At 43.4% G+C, this 17911-nt stretch overlaps 1 protein-coding gene across 2 annotated transcripts in view; it reads left to right on the top strand.

Moving 5' to 3' along the window:
* Elmod1 (ELMO domain containing 1) overlaps positions 1-17911 on the top strand; it is a 53960-nt gene that overhangs the window by 21910 nt on the left and 14139 nt on the right. For both annotated transcript variants that reach the window (XM_005347362.3, XM_026779127.1), the window contains exons 2-6: positions 1083-1184; positions 8546-8691; positions 8831-8859; positions 9893-9990; positions 12542-12671. In XM_005347362.3, coding sequence (XP_005347419.1) covers positions 1168-1184; positions 8546-8691; positions 8831-8859; positions 9893-9990; positions 12542-12671 — 420 coding nt within the window. In that variant the 5' untranslated portion in view covers positions 1083-1167. The remainder of the gene's footprint in view (positions 1-1082; positions 1185-8545; positions 8692-8830; positions 8860-9892; positions 9991-12541; positions 12672-17911) is intronic.

Genomic DNA, 17911 nt, shown 5'->3' with positions numbered 1-17911 from the left:
ACAGAAGGTATCATGTTGTAAGCTTTGCGAAAGCAAACATTTTTGAGACTTTTTAAAATTAACTTTGCTGTTTGACAATTTCATACATGTCTGATGCATTCTGATTACTTTCCCGCTTGCTGTCTCTTCTCTCTTCCTCCCCATCAACCCCTTTCCTCTCTCCAAATCCCTCTCACATTCATGTCTTCCTGTTTGATTTCATCACCCACTGACTTTAACCAGGGCTGTCTATTGGAACTTGGTAGCCTCACCAATAGATACACAACTGAAGACAATGACTTCTCCTCTCCCTGAATCTATCTATCAGTGGGGTGGGGGTGTAGATGCCCCCATTCATAACTAATGGTTGACAGGAACAACCTTGTGCAGGCCCACGAACTTATATGAATAACTGCTGGGTGAGCGTGACTGTGATGGCCACATCATACCCAGAAGATGGCATTTCACAGTCCATCTCCCTGTCTTCTGATCTTATGTTCTTTCCACTCCCTCCTCTATGGAATCTACTCCCTGAGCCTTAGGGAGGCTTTGGACTGCAAAGAACTGTGCAAATGTAAGATCTTACTACTCTGTTCATTGTGAAAACAAAACAAAAAACAAACCAACAAGAAACTTGAACTTGACACGTGAGGCATCATTTATTTGTTTGGAGTATGTGACTCTTAGACAACTATTTTAAATCTTCTATTAGCATATTCTAATTGGACTGATTCTGAGCTCAGCAATATTATCAGTTCCTTCCAGTTCTGTCTGAACTGTTGCTTTTGGAAGGCTGAGGCTGTCAGCCTGGAGGTCATAGGGTATCTGGAAACCATGATAGTAATTTTCATGGCTCCTTATTTTTCTTACATGTATTGTTCCTCAAGATGTAGGAAAAGTACCCACCAAAGAGAAAAGGCTTATTATTGAAGCTCATACAATCATCTCTGGCAAGTTAATTGTACAGTCGTAAGTTGAAAGGCTGCCATGTTCATCTCCAGCTCTTGAATTCCCTTTGTGGAAGGTTCTAGTGATGGTGTTCTGGGCAGAGCAGGAGTTTTTTGGAAATCCCAGTAACCCTCTTTTTTTTTTTTTCTCTGTAGCCCACACTTACTTTGGCAGAAGAAAATTTATAAGCAGTCACTTGAAGACAGTTGGCATCGTATCTGGAGAGCAAACAGCAGCACAATGAAGCACTTCCTGAGGTAAGTGGTCAAGGCTCCCTGGGTGAGCCTCTGAAGTGGAGAAACCTCCTCACCAGTTAGAGAGCCAGCTGTCTCCTCTGCTCCTCAGCTGTGAGCCCCAGACAGGGGCATTGGATTTGCATTTTGAACGAGGGTAACCTGTGAGTGAGGCTCCTCTCTTCCTCTGTCCACCCTTTGATGTTGAGAGAGCACTTGGAGGTGACAAGAGAGCCTGGTCAAAAGCATGAATGTCCTTCATGACCTCAGAAACGTGTGTCCTCAAGAGTGATATGCAGTCGTCTGAAAGTTGAGGTCAATAAACCAGCTATTAAATGATCAATAAATGTAATTTCTGTAAAATCATTGTTCTGAAATAAAGAATTTTAATTCTTCAAAATTTAGGGCTCGACTGACACACCGGTCCACACCAGTTCTTCCCCATGGTGCCAGTGTGCTCTGTTTGTTCCTGCTGCCTTGTTGTCTCCACAATATCCATGAACAGCTCCCAAGCTGACCCGCACAGAGTCTGTGCTAGTAGACTTTGGACAGTCCTGTTGCTTAGAAGCCATTGACTAGATTCCTTGTGACTAACTCCAAACTGCTAATTGCCATCGGATTTCCCATTAATGAAATATATTGAATCATATTAAAAAGTTACAAAATAGAGTTAGTCACAGAGTAGAAAATTCAACACATTTTCTGGTGTGATCTTCTTTCCTTCCAGGTAGTTACTTCCATCTGAAACACATTCCTTGTTCTACCCTGGTCACCCTCGAAGCAAGTTGTGGGTGAACTTGCTTCTTTCAAGAAATTATTTGACTCTATGCGAGGCAATTTAAGACTTTCTTCTCCCCACTGGTTTTGTTTCCATCACTGTTTCTGGAGGCATGGGTAGGGGAGTGAGGAATTCGCTGTGCTTGGGTATGGTCAGTGGAGACTACTGGGTCACTATGCAAGCTACCTGAAGATCACACTTAGACCATTTCCAGATGTCAGAGCTTGTTATCTTGAATGTTCACTAACCTGTTCCTCTCAGCCATGTGAAAAGAAAGTATCTGAAATATCACTAACGCGTTTATTTGACCTGATGTTTTTGGTTGCTATGGTTATTAAGTCACCTGTTTACACAGTCAAGAAAAACTGGTATGTACGACTATCTCCCGGATGCACATGTAGATTGGTTAGCTATAGAAGCATGCTAACAGGAAGCTTCGCTGTGATATGAAGCTTAGCGTCCAGGACTCCCTCTGCCACCAGTTACATGATGTGATGCTGATGAATTTTTTTTACACTGTCTCAATGCATTTCAGAAAAACTTGAGCCAACACACACCCCCAAAGCACGCACGTGCACACACGCACACACATAAAGAGTTTCTACTGATTATTTATTTTGAAATAACAAAAGGAAATTTGTTGCCCATTCTTAGTTGATTATTGGATCTTGTTTTAGATTTTTGCTTTTAATACTTTTAACTGTTATATTGTTTCAGTTCATTTTATGCTAATATATGGAATGTGGAAGGGTAGACATCAAGAAATTTACAAACTAAGGTTATATTAATATTTATTCCCTAAACAGTACATTCTCGTAGCTGTTGGGCAACTTTGGAAACCCTTCCATTTCAACCAAAAAGAAGGTTATGTAAGTGCAGCCTGAATGAATCAGGTATTAATTCCTGATTCTACATTAAGTAGCACGAGGAGCTGACTTCTAGGGAGAATTTCAGCATTACTTAAAAGGCCACGGAAAGATTAATCTGTCAACTTCTGGAATGTTCTGAAATGAAATGCTCCAGGCCTAGACCAGAGGAAACTAAATGAACCTTGGGGAATCCAGATTGTAGGAAGGAAGAAATTCTAACGCTCATTTAAAGTGTGTGCTGTCTATCTTGGTCCCTTTTCTTCCTAACTGCCTTTTCCAAGCAATTTATAAGAAAGGATTTATTCAGCTCATAATTCTGGAAGCTGGGAGGCCCAAGGTTGAGGGACTGCACCTGGAGAGGACATTCTTGCTGCCAGAGACCCTGAAGAATCCCAAGACTTTCCAAACTCTGCTTGGTGAGAGAGGCAAGTGACAGATGCCTCACTCCAAGACCGTAAACGGATTGATCCACTAACCCATACCTGGACCCAACCATGAAGGCGGTACATCCATGGCCTAGTCACTTCTAAAAGGCATCCCTGATCCCATGCCCTAACACTTAACAGTGGAGATCAGTCTGAGCATGAGTTTTGCACAGGACAGTCAAAGCTAAGCAGTAACCTGTCTCTTCTGCTGCTGCAGCCATCGAGTATAGTGATGGCGGAGCTGCTCAGAGCATAACAGGATGGAGTCTATGATTTACATGTGTTTTTAATTGCGTTAGGAATAACAAATAGTTGCTACAGGATGAGCACGCCCACCTAAAGGATATGTTTGTGACTGAATGCAGTCATGGAATATTGACTAAGTAACTGCCCTCGGTCACTCAATCAGCCACAGCTGCATAAGAAGAAAGCAAAGCATGCAGTGAATGAGAAAATGTACCTCTGCGGTCTCAAAAAGAGGTCAGCGTGTCTTACACCCCAAGTGAAACTGAGGATTAGGGTTTAGTTTTTATAATACACTTTACTTATTTTAATTCAATTGATAGTTACAGTAATAAGGGACTCGAGATTCATACTGAAAATCTTTTCCTTCATTAGAATTTCATTATTTTGAGATTTGATTTTTTTTAAAGTCATCAGAACATTATCCTGGAAAATTCTGATAAAGAGAATTTTAAAGTCACCCCTCATAAATAATTGCCACTGGCTCTTCCAGCCTCAGAGTCTCACTTCTCCATTGTGAACCTTCCTGCGTATGCTCCTAAGAAAGGAAAGGCAAGAATTTGCCAACTTCAAACTGCCATGAGCAACTCAGGACCCATCCCTCCCTCCAGGCTTTGAAGTAATTAGGGCAAGTATTTTACCCTTCTGATTGGCTAATAAAGCCTCATCCCTCACGAATGTAACTGGGGCTTTGTAAGTCATTCCTCTCGGCTAACGTTTGGCCCACAGCATTTGCTGTAACAACACCGTATCACAGCGTTCCCTTCTCAGTGCAACTGTGTAAAGGACTTAATGGGTCATCGTATAGAGGAAGACCAGGGAGCTTACTCAGTTGAGTGGCTTGTTCCAAGGCACACAGATACTTGAATCCAACCTATTTCTGGTAGCATGTGCGTTGTGTGCCTCCCTTGCTATGTGTGAGTCTTTGGGGGTTGAGACAAAGGGATGGGAGACAGTCTCTGCACCCAAGCAGCAGAGCAACCGGAGGAGCAAGGCAGAGCTAGGATATAAGGATGGTTGTGGCCTGTGGCAGGCTGCAGACTTTCTGGACACAGAAGTCTTCATTAAGGCAATACTGACAAGGGTGGTCAGGGCATTGCTGGTTGGAGCTAGGAGCCAAACCCTCGGTTTTCACCTTCTAAGAATGTTCTTGGTGGTCGAACGCCATCTCCAGAGCTTGGACATAGGAAGTTTAGGATGAGGACCGCAGGTGCCGGAGATGGAAACGCCACCATGAGCGAAGTGAAGTAGGAGTGGGCACCACAGCGCCAGGGGTCCCCTTCAGCGGGTGTGGACTGTAGTTAGAGCGAGCAGAGGATAAATAAAGGAGTATAGAGACAGTATGGACATGTTTGCGAGTTTAACATCAAATCATGCTCAGCAGCATTGTCTTCCACGCTCCTACTAGGATGGCCCACTAAGCAGTGCTTAAAGCATTCCACCACCCTCCTAACCCAAAGTACCAAAGTCCGTATTACTCCAAACGGGGTCCAGCTCCCTCTTCTGAACTCGCAGGTACCAGGCACACATGTGGTGCACACACAGACAGGCTGGCACAACACTCGTACAGGTGAAAGAAATGTCTTTAAAGCAAACTTCCCTTCTTTGAAAAATAAAATAGAGAAAAATAAGGGGAAATTTAAATGTATCTTGGATAACAGATAGTGTTGCAAAGAATGCTAGGATGAAGCTTACAAAAGAGTAGGTAGTATGTGACAGCCGGTGCATTTGGGAGTTTGTCATTCGTGTTTTGTGGTGTGGTTTATGTGACTGTGGGCTGTCACAGTCTTCTGCACACTTCAGAGTGATGCTTCTGTCCTAAGCCCCACCACAGCATTTCGACTATGTTTCATTTCTTTTTGACAGTGGAAATATCCTTGTGGGTATGAAAAAGAGAGCGAGAAAGAAAAGCAAACAGAATAGGGTGTCTTCTCTCTCCTTTTATTAAAATTACCTGTCTATGAAACCCACATGGGTTTTTCTTCTGCAATACAAAAGAGACCTGGGGAAGAAATGACACCCAGGCTCCAAGTCATTCTGCAGATAGACACTTCCCGGCACCCAGGATGGTACTTCCAAGTCTCAAGCCATGCCTGTGTATAAACCTGGTGCAGCAGCCGAAGGGGAGCCATTCTGGAGCTTGGTTTAAGATAGAAAATGGCTAGTGCCTTTCCCCTGGGGAAAGGGACGATGAAGGAGCTCAACTCTGTGTTAATAAGCTTCTCTTGTTATTCTCAATACCTGAGAGCAACTTCGAGTGAGATTTACTTGACTCGTACTTTTGAAGTTACTGCTGTGCCCTGGCACTCTGGCCTGTGGGAAGGCAACACTTCAGGTTGGAAGTACTCAAGGAGCAGAGCTACTTACCTCGTGACTACACAGAAAAAGAGGAGGAGAGGGATTGAGGGACAAGGTCCCACAGTCCCCTTCACAGACAGATTTCCAGTGACCTAAAGCCTTCCTATTAGGTCCCAAAAGTACCTTCCTAGGGACTAAGGCTTTAACACATGGGGCTTTGGAGATGTTCTAGTATAACATGAAGGGCCAGGCCTGCTTGTTTGGGTTTCTGTCTCGCCCTTTACCCCAGAACTGTTTAGCCCCAAAGAAAAATCACACATAGGTCTCCATAAATTATAAGCTGATTGGCCCATTAGCTCTAGCCTCTCACTGGCTAACTCTCACATCTTGATTAACCCATTTTTCTGATCTATGTTAGCCATGTGGCTCAGTACCTTTTTTTCAGTGGGGCAGATCATATCCTGCTACTTCGGTGGTCTGGGCAGGAGTGGGAGGAATCAACTTCCTCCTTCCCAGAATTCTCCTGTTCTCATTACATCATTTCTACTTCCTGTCTGGTTTTCCTGTTTATATTTCCTGCCTGGCCAATCAGCGTTTATTTATAACATGATTGACAGAATACAGACAATTCTCCCGCACCATTCAAGTTCTAAACCGTAGTCCTCCATAAGCAATTCTCAGAGCCTTTTGGCTCTTGGGAAAATCCATTCTACAAGGACCCAAGAGTGTGTGGTGCGGTCGCGATGCACGGACTTTGGTCCACATGTTGAGGCCATTTGTCGTTGAGAACTGGACACAGAACAGATAAGATGGCTTTTCTCCTGGATTTTTACTTTATTGTCACAGGACAATCCTTCCCAGGATCACTGTCATGGCCATTTGGCTGGACACCAATCGATAAATATACAACGCGATCTTTTTTTCTGGAATAGTCATCCAACAGTTAGAAAATAGCATTCATTTTACAAACAAACACATTGACGTTTTATAATCTTCTCAGGCGCCTAACTAAAATGTTCCACTAACTTTATTTTTTAGGGTAACTATTTTTTTTTCCGAAACCTGAATTCTAACCAGAGCTTAGAATGTATTTAGCCTGAACACTTAAATGCCAGGCTTGATTAACACAGTAAGTGCAGCATCCAGCTGATTTCATAGTAACTGGCTGCACACAGAAAACACATATCCCGTAATGACTTCTGGTGGCCATGTTATACATGTTAGCGGCTTTATCATTTTCATGCTTTTTAAAATAACATTCAGGAAAAAGAAAGTGTGCTTAGTAAATCAAGAAGAAATTACTGCTGATGACTCCAATAACTAGCAACGCCATTATTAATATCTTCATCCTGAAGCCTGCCGGCCCACTGTTATTTACGTGTCACTATTAAAATGGTTTTACTTCTAGAGGAAACTTAGGTCATTGCATGAGTCTTTGTGTGCGGTTTTTCCTATCAAGGAAATATCACGAACATTTTTGTGTTGTGAGCTGTCCTAGGATCTGATTTTCCTGCCTGTGGAGTATTCCACTGTGCCTGCTTTGTGGAATAGTTTGGAGGCCATGCTCTTTCTCGTCATCGTTTCCTTTGTGTTTATAAAAACCTAAACCCTATGCCTTTTCAACACATTGGACTCTACTTTTAACACAAGGCTGATGATGATATTAGAACCAGACCTATTCAAACACATGACTATAACCAAAGAATTAGTTGACTAATCAGCCAGCTGAATGAGTCCCATTGCTAAGAATGCTGGTGACTGTAATTGATCCCAGTAGCCCTAAACACCTTATTTTGGAACAAGAGAGAATCAGAGAACATTTGGGGGGGGGGTAACTTTTTAGAAACAACACCAGTGTGAAGTAACAGATATAATTCGGTCTCCTAGGAACACAATGTGAAGAGGGGCTGAACCTAACAGTCTGGGTGGCAGGCTGTCATTGTCTCTAAAGCACAAGTCACTGAGATCCTGAACAATAGCAGAAAGTAGCAGGCATTTCATTTTCAAATCAAAAATCTACATAAAAAGCAAAGTCACAAGTTCAGTTATGTGTGAAAATGTGCCTGTTTAGAGACACAATTGCTGGTTTGCTGAGGTGCCACTGGAGTTGGGATGTGTGGTAAGAACATGGTGCTTTGTTGGAGCCCAGAAAAGACTCCTGTAGAGGTTCTGAAAAAAAAAATTTAAATTTAAATCAGAGAACATTGTCCTCTTGGAGTAAGAATAAAAGGTCCAAAGTGCTTCTTCTGAAAATTGATGAGGAAGCCTTTGGGCAGAAGCAAGGCATGCTGGGATTGGTCAGCAAGGAAGGCAGCAGCCACATGACCAAAGGAGAGCAGCAGAAGCCAGGGGAAAGGGAGACAGGAAAGGATGGGAGAAAGGAAAGAGAAAATGCGGGCAGTGGGGCAGGAGTGGAATTAGGTCTGGAGGCCGGGTGGGGATGGGATGGGGGATGGTGAACAGCCATTCATTCTGGCAGAGGAGGTATCCCTACCCCACCCGATGTCTCAGGCAGAGGCCGTGTTAACACTGATTGAGTTTCAAAATATTTAGACAAAGGTGGGAGAAACAGAATCCCAGGGTTTCCCCCTCAGCTTGTTGGAGTTGTGTAGCCATGGTAACTGTCCCTCTCGGGAGTGGAATGATGAACACCTGTGGATGCTGAGATCTAATGGCTGGTTTTCTTCCTGGCTTCTTTTCTTGCTGGTGGTGGCTGCTCTCTCTTCTCTCGCAGCTTTCTATGGGAAGGGCGCTGTCTTTTGTTCCCCACAGGATGCTGATCCAGGTGTGCCTGTATTTCTACTGTAAGTTTTTGTGGCGCTGCATGAAGTTCGTGATGCGGAAGCTCACAGGAAGGTGTGAACTGCAAAGGATTTGCTACAGCACCAAGCCTGGAGCGTCTAGAACCATAAAAATTGGTGAGCGGGGCGTGGAAGGGAGGGCAGAATTCACAGTTGGTCGGACTGAGAAAGCGATATAATATTTTAAGTAAGCCATATTTGAACATTTATAGCTCATTATAGCTAATGGCATTTGTGTGTGTTATTACTTCAACAGAAACATCACTGAGGGATTCGAAAAGTAAGGTAAGTAAATTTTTTTTTAATTTTTCAGTAAATTTTCACTGAGGGTCTTACTTTGATCATGAAACATAAAACCTGTGGAACAGTGAGATGGCCCAGCTGGTCAAAGTGGCTGCCACCAAGCCTGGGTGTGATCCCCAGGTTCCACAGGGAGGAACTGACTCCTCAGGCAGGAACTGACTCCTCAGGCAGGAACTGACTCCTCAGGCAGGAACTGACTCCTCAGGCAGGAACTGACTTCCACTCCTGCTGTGCAGTGTGTGCACCTTACACAGATGTGCACACGATGGAATAAAGTACTTTAAGACAATAAAAACTAAAATTGAACTTGCAAGAACAAAATAGATCACTGACAAAAAGCATATATAAACAGGAAGTAAATGCATTTTTGCATATATGACAGTTTCTAGGCGTACTTGTAAAGTTTAGTCTATGTCAAATTAACTCATTTTATACCACCTCTTAAATCATAAAACAAGAATATAATAGCTGGGCAGTGGTGGCACATGTCTTTAATCCCAGCAGTCAGGAGGTAGAGGCAGGTATATCTCTGAGTTCAAGTCCAATCTGGTCTACAGAGTAAGTTCCAGGACAGGCTAGAGGACCCAAGTTGGATCCCCAGCACCCATATGGGCTCATAACCATCAGTAACTCCAGTCTGGGGGAGGTGCCCTGATGCCCTCTTCTGCACTCCAAGTGCACTGCACACACATGGAGCACAGACATACACACAGGTAAAACACCCATACATAAAGAAAAAAATATTTAAAAAGAGTACACAGTTGACCATCTACAAAAGAGAAAAATATGATTTATTTTGCAAGATTTTTGATAATTTTACCTCATCTTCTTTAACTTTGGCAACCCTCAGTCTATGAAGTAAAAAAGAAGCCACCAGTGTACTATAAATAGCTTAAAACAAATGTCTGTTTTGAGCGCCTCCTCTCATACAGAGGTGTAGAACTGAAGCCCCCGCCCCAGGGGTATGTAAGCCATCGCTGCTAATGGGAGAAACTGATTGAAAGATGTTTTCTAGCTGTTGCAGACCTCAGTGAGCGTTCACCCCGATGCCATCGAAAAGACTATCGACGACATCATGGAGCTGAAAAACATCAACCCTGACATCAACCCACAGTAAGAACTGGACTTGGATGTGAGAAATACAGACCCCAAATCACATGGAGCTCTCTCTCTCTCTCTCTCTCTCTCTCTCTCTCTCTCTCTCTCTCTCTCTCTCCCTCCCTCCCTTCCTCCCTCCCTGCTTCCCTCTTCGAAATAATTATCTGCAGTGTTTTGACTTTCAGATGAACATTAAGTAAAATGGAGGTGCTTCACGTATGTAAATGGTAATGACTTTAGGCTTCTTCTGGTTTGTAAGCTTATGGTCCTGTCTCCATGAGTCGAAAAAGGGCGAAGGGAGCGAGAACTAATATCAAAACACAAGATCAAGGAAGCCCATTCATCTTCAGGACATGACTTGATTTCGGTGCTTTACATTAATTGCATATATTCAAATCATAAGTGTGCTTATACTGATTCTGCTCCATCTGGAATATTCCTTCAGTTTCCTCATGAATATTCCATTATGCCGGGCTGATAATCTTGGAGACAGCTCCTACCTGCTTGTCAAGAAGACAGGCATGCGTGGGAGGAAGAGATGGTTTTTATATGAATACTTCAGAACTTTATAATTTATTCCTCTCATCTTGGAAGTATTAAAATGCATTTGGCAATGTTCGTGACATTTAAAATTAGCTTTATATTTTCCATTGGGCGCAGCAATTTTTTTTTCAGTAGAATTTGGACCTTAAAGGCATTAAGAAGAATGAATTCTAAATGCAGGTATATTTAGACACAGCTTGAGGTTGGTAACAATCAAACTGTCTTGTAGATCTGTGTGCATGAGGGCATCAAATGTCACAGACTGTTTAGAACGAAAATGGAGCTAGAATTGAACGGGATTTCAGAGTCTGCTAGGTGTTGCTCTTTCTCCATCTATCCAAGAGCTTGGTCAAAAAACTCCATTTGCTCTTGGTCTCTGCAGCATCTTCTTATAGCTTTGCCTCATTCAGATGTTAAGGTTGAGTTAATTATGTAATAAATATAGTTTTAAATTTTTCTCATGGGGTGGAGAGATGGCTCAGCAGTTAAGAGCACTAGTGCTCCTGCAGAGAGCCTGGGTTTGGTTCCCAGGGTCCAAACAGCAGCTCACAGCTACCTATCACTCCAGTTCGAAGGGGTCTGATGCTCTCTCCTCTGGCTTCTGTGGTCACCTATTGCACATGGTGCACATACTTACACTCAGACACACACAAATAATAAATAATCTCTATTAAAATTTTAAAACTGGCTTTCACTTTTATATTTTAATTAGAATATAATTATATCATTTCCCCCTTCTTCTCCTCCCTTCCAGCCTTCCCATGTTTTGCCCCCCCACCCCGATTCCTCTCAAATTCATGGCTTTTTTTTCTTTAATTATAATTGCTACAAATATACACATAGATTAGATATATTCAACATGCTATGCATTCACAGCAAAATGCGTACCTTATGAATCAGAAGCCATGCCCCATGAGAGGGAACTGAAGGGATAGGGCTTTTTCCCCTAGCCCTGTAAATGAGACTAGAACAGTGGTTCTCGACCTGTGGATCTTGACTACTGGGGGTCAAATGACCCTTTCACAGGGGTCACATATCAGACATTCTGAATATCATAAGTTTCTGATATTAAGATTCATAACAAAAGCAAAATTACATTTATGAAGTAGCAACAAAAATAATTTTATGGTTGGGGGGTCACCACATCATGAGGAGCTGTATTAAAAGACGCAGCATTAGGAAGGCCGAGAATCCCTGAACTAGAAGAGGTAGACATCATAAAATAATTAGGCCTGGCGGGGGGGATGGTGGAGGTAAATCTGTTTAGAGCACTGAATTCGGTCCACTTGGTAACAAAAAGAAGCCAAGTTTGTTTCCACATAGGAAAGTGTCCAGATGTGTAGAGTAGTTGGACTCTGGAAGGAATGTTGCGGAGGAGAGATGTCACTCATGGCGCTCCCTCCGCTCTCGGGACACTATTCACAGGCGTGATGTCACCACAGCCACCACAGCTGCCGTTGTGTTTCTTTTATTTTGTCTAGAAAAGTTTCTTGTTCTGGATCCCCTGAGAGCCCACTCCCTCTTTCCTTTCTTTCTCTCTCTTCCTCTCATACAAAGACTTTTGAAGTAAATCCAATACGTCCCCCTAAATGGTCCCTAAGAATCTGTTGTTTTCTGTTCTCACACCCTTCCAGCCACCTTCCTGAAGGCCTTCCTTGTTTGTTTTAAGCCAAACAGTTAACTTTGCACTTAAGAAAAAACTAAAATGAAGGGAGAGGATTTTCACAATTCAACAAAATTGTGCTTCTAGCCAGGCACGGTGCGAGCCTGAGGCAGGAGGATTGTCTAGAATCTGAGGTCAGCCTGGGCTAAGGAGTGAGTTCTAGGCCAGCCTGGCCTGCAGTATGAGACCCTGCCTGGAGAAACAAAGGAAGAGAAAAAGGAAGGGTGACTATATACATCAATATGCGTTCCTGAATATGTACATGAACCATTTACATAAAAACTGCTACAGGCATCGAGGGAGCAAATGCCAACGGCACATGGGTTCGTTTTTCTCACACTCGGTTCTTCTGTACTTTAGGCTGGGAATCTCTCTCCAGGCTTGCCTTCTGCAAATTGTGGGGTACAGAAACCTCATCGCAGACGTGGAAAAGCTACGCAGAGAACCCTACGATTCTGACAACCCTCAACACGAAGAGATGCTTTTGAAGGTGAGTCCTTCCCCTAATGTCAGTTAATGGCTACCAAGCTCTCAGGCCAGGCGGTCTCTGTGCATTTAGGATACAGAGCTGAGTAAGACATGGGTGTTGTGACGGATTGGCAAGGCTGAGTTCTCTTGCTAGTTGGGGGTAATTTTTTCATCAGAATATTCATATGAGAAATTAACTTTAAAGCCAGTTGACTCTTATAATCTGAGAAAGCATCAGAGGTTTATTTCTATGGGGGAGTGGCCCCTTGCACTTGGCTCAAGTTTGCATTGTTTCAGATGTGTTGAAGGCTGCAGGAGAATCGAGAGAGCATTTGTCAGAGTGTCATGGGGTTTTTACTTACGACTCTAACACACATCAAAGACAATGAGGTTGATTTCTGCTTCAGCAATAGCCCTCTGGGGAAATTACCCAAGATCCTCCTGCTGATTATTTATTCATGTAACTTGGCAAATGTTCAAAGAGGAGGTAAAGGTTTTTACTTGGCACACTGAGCCTGCCAGGAAGGTAATGTAAAGTACTCCTTGCTCGAGTCTTAGCAGCTCTGATGCTGCATCATCAGAAAACAGCAATAAAGCATCAGCTTATGAGGTCAATCAAGTCCAAAGAATAAAATTCAGACCACCATTTGGAAGTGCTAACTCAATTAAAACATTTTAGACATTCACTTCTGAAAATAGATACTCTGCTGGCATGGAGTGCTTCTCTGTCTCTTTCTAAATTTTAAATAGGCAGCAACAAAACTAGGGGAGGGGCTAGAGAGATGGTCCAGTCAAGAGAGTATGCTGCTTGAAGTTGCTGGCTTTCAACTGCCAATCACGTCTGCTCCAGGGGATCTGATGCCCTCTGCTGGCCTCTTCAGGCACCTGCACTTATGTAGAGGTAGTCATACACTGATACACACATATATGAGATTAAAAATAAATCTCAAAAAAAGAAGGAAGCCTTTGTTTATCTGCCTCGCCTTTGTTTAGCTGAAAATGTCAACAGGTGTAAATTTTTAATGCATCTTGTGTTTTGTGTGAAAGAGTGCATGTTTTGTGTATGCAAAGTACGTAGGCTGGTGATCCATTTGTCTCGACTAATTAGTGCTGGATCTGAGGTGATCATTAAAACCTGAAGAAATCTCATTCTTGGCAATAGCACGCCGTCTTCTCTTTCTCTCCTGTTAATTTTAGCTAGCCTATTACTTGAGTTCTGCCTTCTCCTATTGCAGGACCATTTTCTGATGGAGGTTATCAAACTCACCAAAATGATTTAATAGCTAGGATCAAGGTGAATGAAAATGAAACGAATCAGCATAGTTGACAGCCTGGCTATCCGTGTCTGAAATGCTTCACAGGCCGAGATAAACTCAAAATTAGCTAATGGCATTTGAATGTCTGCTCTGTGACTGGTCTGGTAATGATATGAACTGGCTTATAGTAGGTGTTCGGCATAAAAGGGGGTGAATTAATGACTTACTGAAGCACCTTAGTGTATTAGTCAGGGTCCTTTAAAGTAACAGGACTGACAGAATGAATATGTACTTTAAAATGGGCTTATCAGAGTGACTTACCAGCTATGGGTCAAGTAATCCAACAACGGCCGTCTCCTGATGGATCCCGCAGTGGGTTAACCCACCAGACCAGATGTCTCATGAGTCCCGATCTGGTGCTGGAGTCCCAGGGAATTCCTAGAGAACTGCCACTGTTCAGTCTGTGAAGAAATCCTGAAGCAGCTGATAGAACTGGTGGTTCTAGCACCAGCAAAGGCCCAGGGACCGGACAGATGAACTTGCCAGCCAGAGAGAGGACAAGCAGACAAAAAGCAAAAGCATCCTTCTTCCATGACTTTTTATGTGGGTGGCCACCAGAAGGTGTGGCTCAGGTTTATGGTGGGTCTTTCCGCCTCAAGTGACCCACCTGGGAAAAGTCCCTCACAGGTGTGCCCAGCTGCTTGGGTTTTTGTTAATCCCAGATGTGGTCAAGTTGTCAGTCAAGACTAGCTGTCACCCTTAGCTATCGTATAGTAATACGTTCTCGTCAGGACCGCCAGCCCACAAATAATGGCTCAGAGGCTTATTACTAATTATGAAGGCTTATTATTAATTATGAAGGCTTATTATTAATTATGAAGGCTTGCCCTCTAACGTAGGCTTGTTTCCAAAGAGCTCTTATAACTTAAATTAACCTGGTTTTTAAACCTACATTCTGCCACATGGCTTCTTCCCTCATCTCCCCTGCACCTCCTGCTTCCCTGTGTCTCACTGTCCAGTTCCTACCTCTCTTCTCCCCAGAGCTCTCTCTCCTCCTGGAAATCCCACCTGTTCTCTCCTGCCTAACTACTGACCATCCAGCTCTTTATTAAACCACTCACAGTGACACATCTTCACACGGTGTAACAAATAATCCACAATGTTTATGTTAAGAACAGCTGAAGACGGCTCTTAGCAGGCCGTTCAAATCCTATTTGTTAGTTTCGCGTCTATTTCAGCCAGTGAAATCCAGTATGTTAGACACATGTGACTAGTCCAGTGGTTCTCAGTCTGTGGGTTGCAGCCCCTTGGGGGTTCAAATGGCCTTTTCACAGGGCCACACATCAGATATCCTGCATACCAAATATATCTGATATTACAATTCCTAGCAGCAGAAAAAATTACAGTTATGAAGTAGCAACAAAAATAATTTTATACTTGAGGGTTACCACATAAAGGGTCTCTGCGCTCTGCAGGTTGAGACCCCCTGGACTAGGCTGTTGACTTTCATCAGTGGCTGTGATTTGAGTATGCACATGCTCTCATTCTGATGTCATGGCTAAAGAATCACGTAGTGATTATGTTCTTTGTTTTAGAGGCGAGAAAACTACATTTATTTTAGTTCAGGCGGACTGTCTGATTATTGCCTATCAGTAAATAATAAAGCCAGAACTATTTACCATCAGGTTTGCCACCTTTTGCTTTCTATGTTTTTCTTTTAAGAGAAAGTCTGACTATGTTTTTGTGAGTTGGTCCTGAACTCTCTATGTAGCCAAGTCTGTCTTTGACGTTGTGGCAATCCTCCTGCCTCAGTTTCTAAAATGAAGAGATTATAGGTGTGAGCCACCGTGCCTAGCTCTGAGTTGAACCCTTTTATGACTGACTTTCCCTTTTACCCTTACATGATTTGCAATGTAATCAGGACATGTTCTGATCTCCAGAAATCCCTAACTATTATCCACATGGTACAGCAAAATGTCCGTACCCATTCTTTTCTTGCCTTCGTCTCCAGTTTGCCTATTATAACCTTGTAATTCTGAACCTGACTATAAGACTCTTCCCTTCCATCTTCTTCATACTGACAGAGAGGTTTCTAGGAGACACGTCTAGCCATTAAGATGGATTAATATCCCTAGACACCTGTAATCCCAGCACAGGGGACACAAGGCAAAGATGACTGGAGCTCAAAGGCCAGTCTGGGCTATATGCAAAACATTTTCTCAAGCAAAACAAAACACCTTCAAACTTGCTGTGTCCTACAGTAGAGTCCATATTGCTCAGGACAGCACCTTGGCCCCTTCCTGATGTACCTCTCTCAGCTCGACCTGCTGCATCCCTATCCATTACATACAGAGCATCTCACCATAACTCAGGCTAGGCCGTGACAGCCAAGTGCCCAGGAATTTGCTCATGTTCTTCTTATTGCTGCTCATTGTTCTCACAGAAGAAGCCACCTGGCTTTCTTAATCTTTATTCACTGGATTTGGAAATAATTTCCCCGCCCACACAGAGGTGAGATCTTTCTTCTGCCCTTCTGGGTAATTGAATTTCCAATTATGAGAGCAATGACATCGTAATAACGAAACACTGGCTGGGTGTTTGCTGGGTCCTGGCCACTACAATAAATTCTGCACTGAGTTCCCATTTCCATTCTGACAATAACCTTGTGCTGATTGATGTACTGTATTATCTCCATTTGGAGAGGGGGTGAGAAAACAGGCTGCGCGGTGGCCGGGCAAGCCCACGTCACTAAAAAGTGCTCCCGCCACTGTACTGCAGTATCTCTTCAGAGGAAACCGTGCCTAGTCTCCTTGTATCTGCAGAGCCTGGCCAGGGCTGGTGGATGACTGCCCAGTTCAAGATTCATCTTTAAGATGGGTGATGATAGCCCTGCTTCCTATGTTGCAAAATCATTTAGGACAAGCATCCGCAAGCAAAAGTACATGAGCCACATCTACCACCCATTTTTATTAGTGTTGTATGGTCACATAGTTGTGTGTGTGTTTCTGTTGTCCCTGTCTGCTGTCCTACTATAAAGACAAAAGGAAAAGTAGTTACGGCAGAGTCCACACAGCTCCAAGGACCTCCCACCTCCTTCCAGGTCTAGTAAGGTGAGCATCCAAACAGCCTAGGCTCCCACAAACCCAGTACATGCAGTAGGATCAAAACCCAGTGCCATTGTTCTTGACTTCTCAGCAGTCCTCATTGTGTGCTATGTTCAGTGAGTCCGGTTTTATCCGATGCTTTTTCAGACCCAATCCAGCTGGCCTTGATGAGTTCCCAAAAGAACATCCTCATTTTTTTAAATTTATTTATTTATTAAAGATTTCTGCCTCCTCCCTCCCACCGCCTCCCATTTCCCTCCCCCTCTCCCTCCCCCAACCAACTCCCCCTCCTTCATGAGCCCGAAGAGCAGTCAGGGTTCCCTGCCCTATGGGAAGTCCAAGGACCTCCCACCTCTTTCCAGGTCTAGTAAGGTGAGCATCCAAACATCCTAGGCTCCCCCAAAGCCAGTATGTGCAGTAGGATCAAAACCCAGTGCCATTGTTCTTGACTTCTCAGTAGTCCTCATTGTCCGCTATGTTCAGCGAGTCCGGTTTTGTCCCATGTTTTTCCAGACCCAGTCCTTTCTTTGTAGTCTTAAATAGTTTAGCGACCCTCCCAAAAGAACATTGTTGTAGGATGTTATTTATCTCTTTACCTCATTGATTAGGAACAAAAATATAAAGGTTTAACACACTAGAATATACATGCGTGCATTCTATTGCCTTCAAAGCAACAGCCCCAGAACAGCGCCTACAGTTCGCTCTGGAGGAAAGAGGAAAGGTGTGTAACCTCCTGCTCTTATTATGAAATAACATTTTTGCTTTTGGGGGTCACCTTTAAAAACTGCTATTGTGATATCTGTGCCTATACTCAGCTTTGCCACGCCCCTTGTGAGAATACAGCTCACAGCATCTGAACCAGTAAGACTGGGTCCTTGCGTGTGCACACCCAAGAGTGGCTC

This window comes from Microtus ochrogaster, chromosome 5, assembly GCF_000317375.1.
Source record: "Microtus ochrogaster isolate Prairie Vole_2 chromosome 5, MicOch1.0, whole genome shotgun sequence".
NCBI classification, from domain to species: Eukaryota; Metazoa; Chordata; class Mammalia; order Rodentia; family Cricetidae; genus Microtus; species Microtus ochrogaster.
The sequence above is the reverse complement of the archived record's forward strand: the minus strand, read 5'-3'. Positions and strand labels throughout refer to the sequence as shown.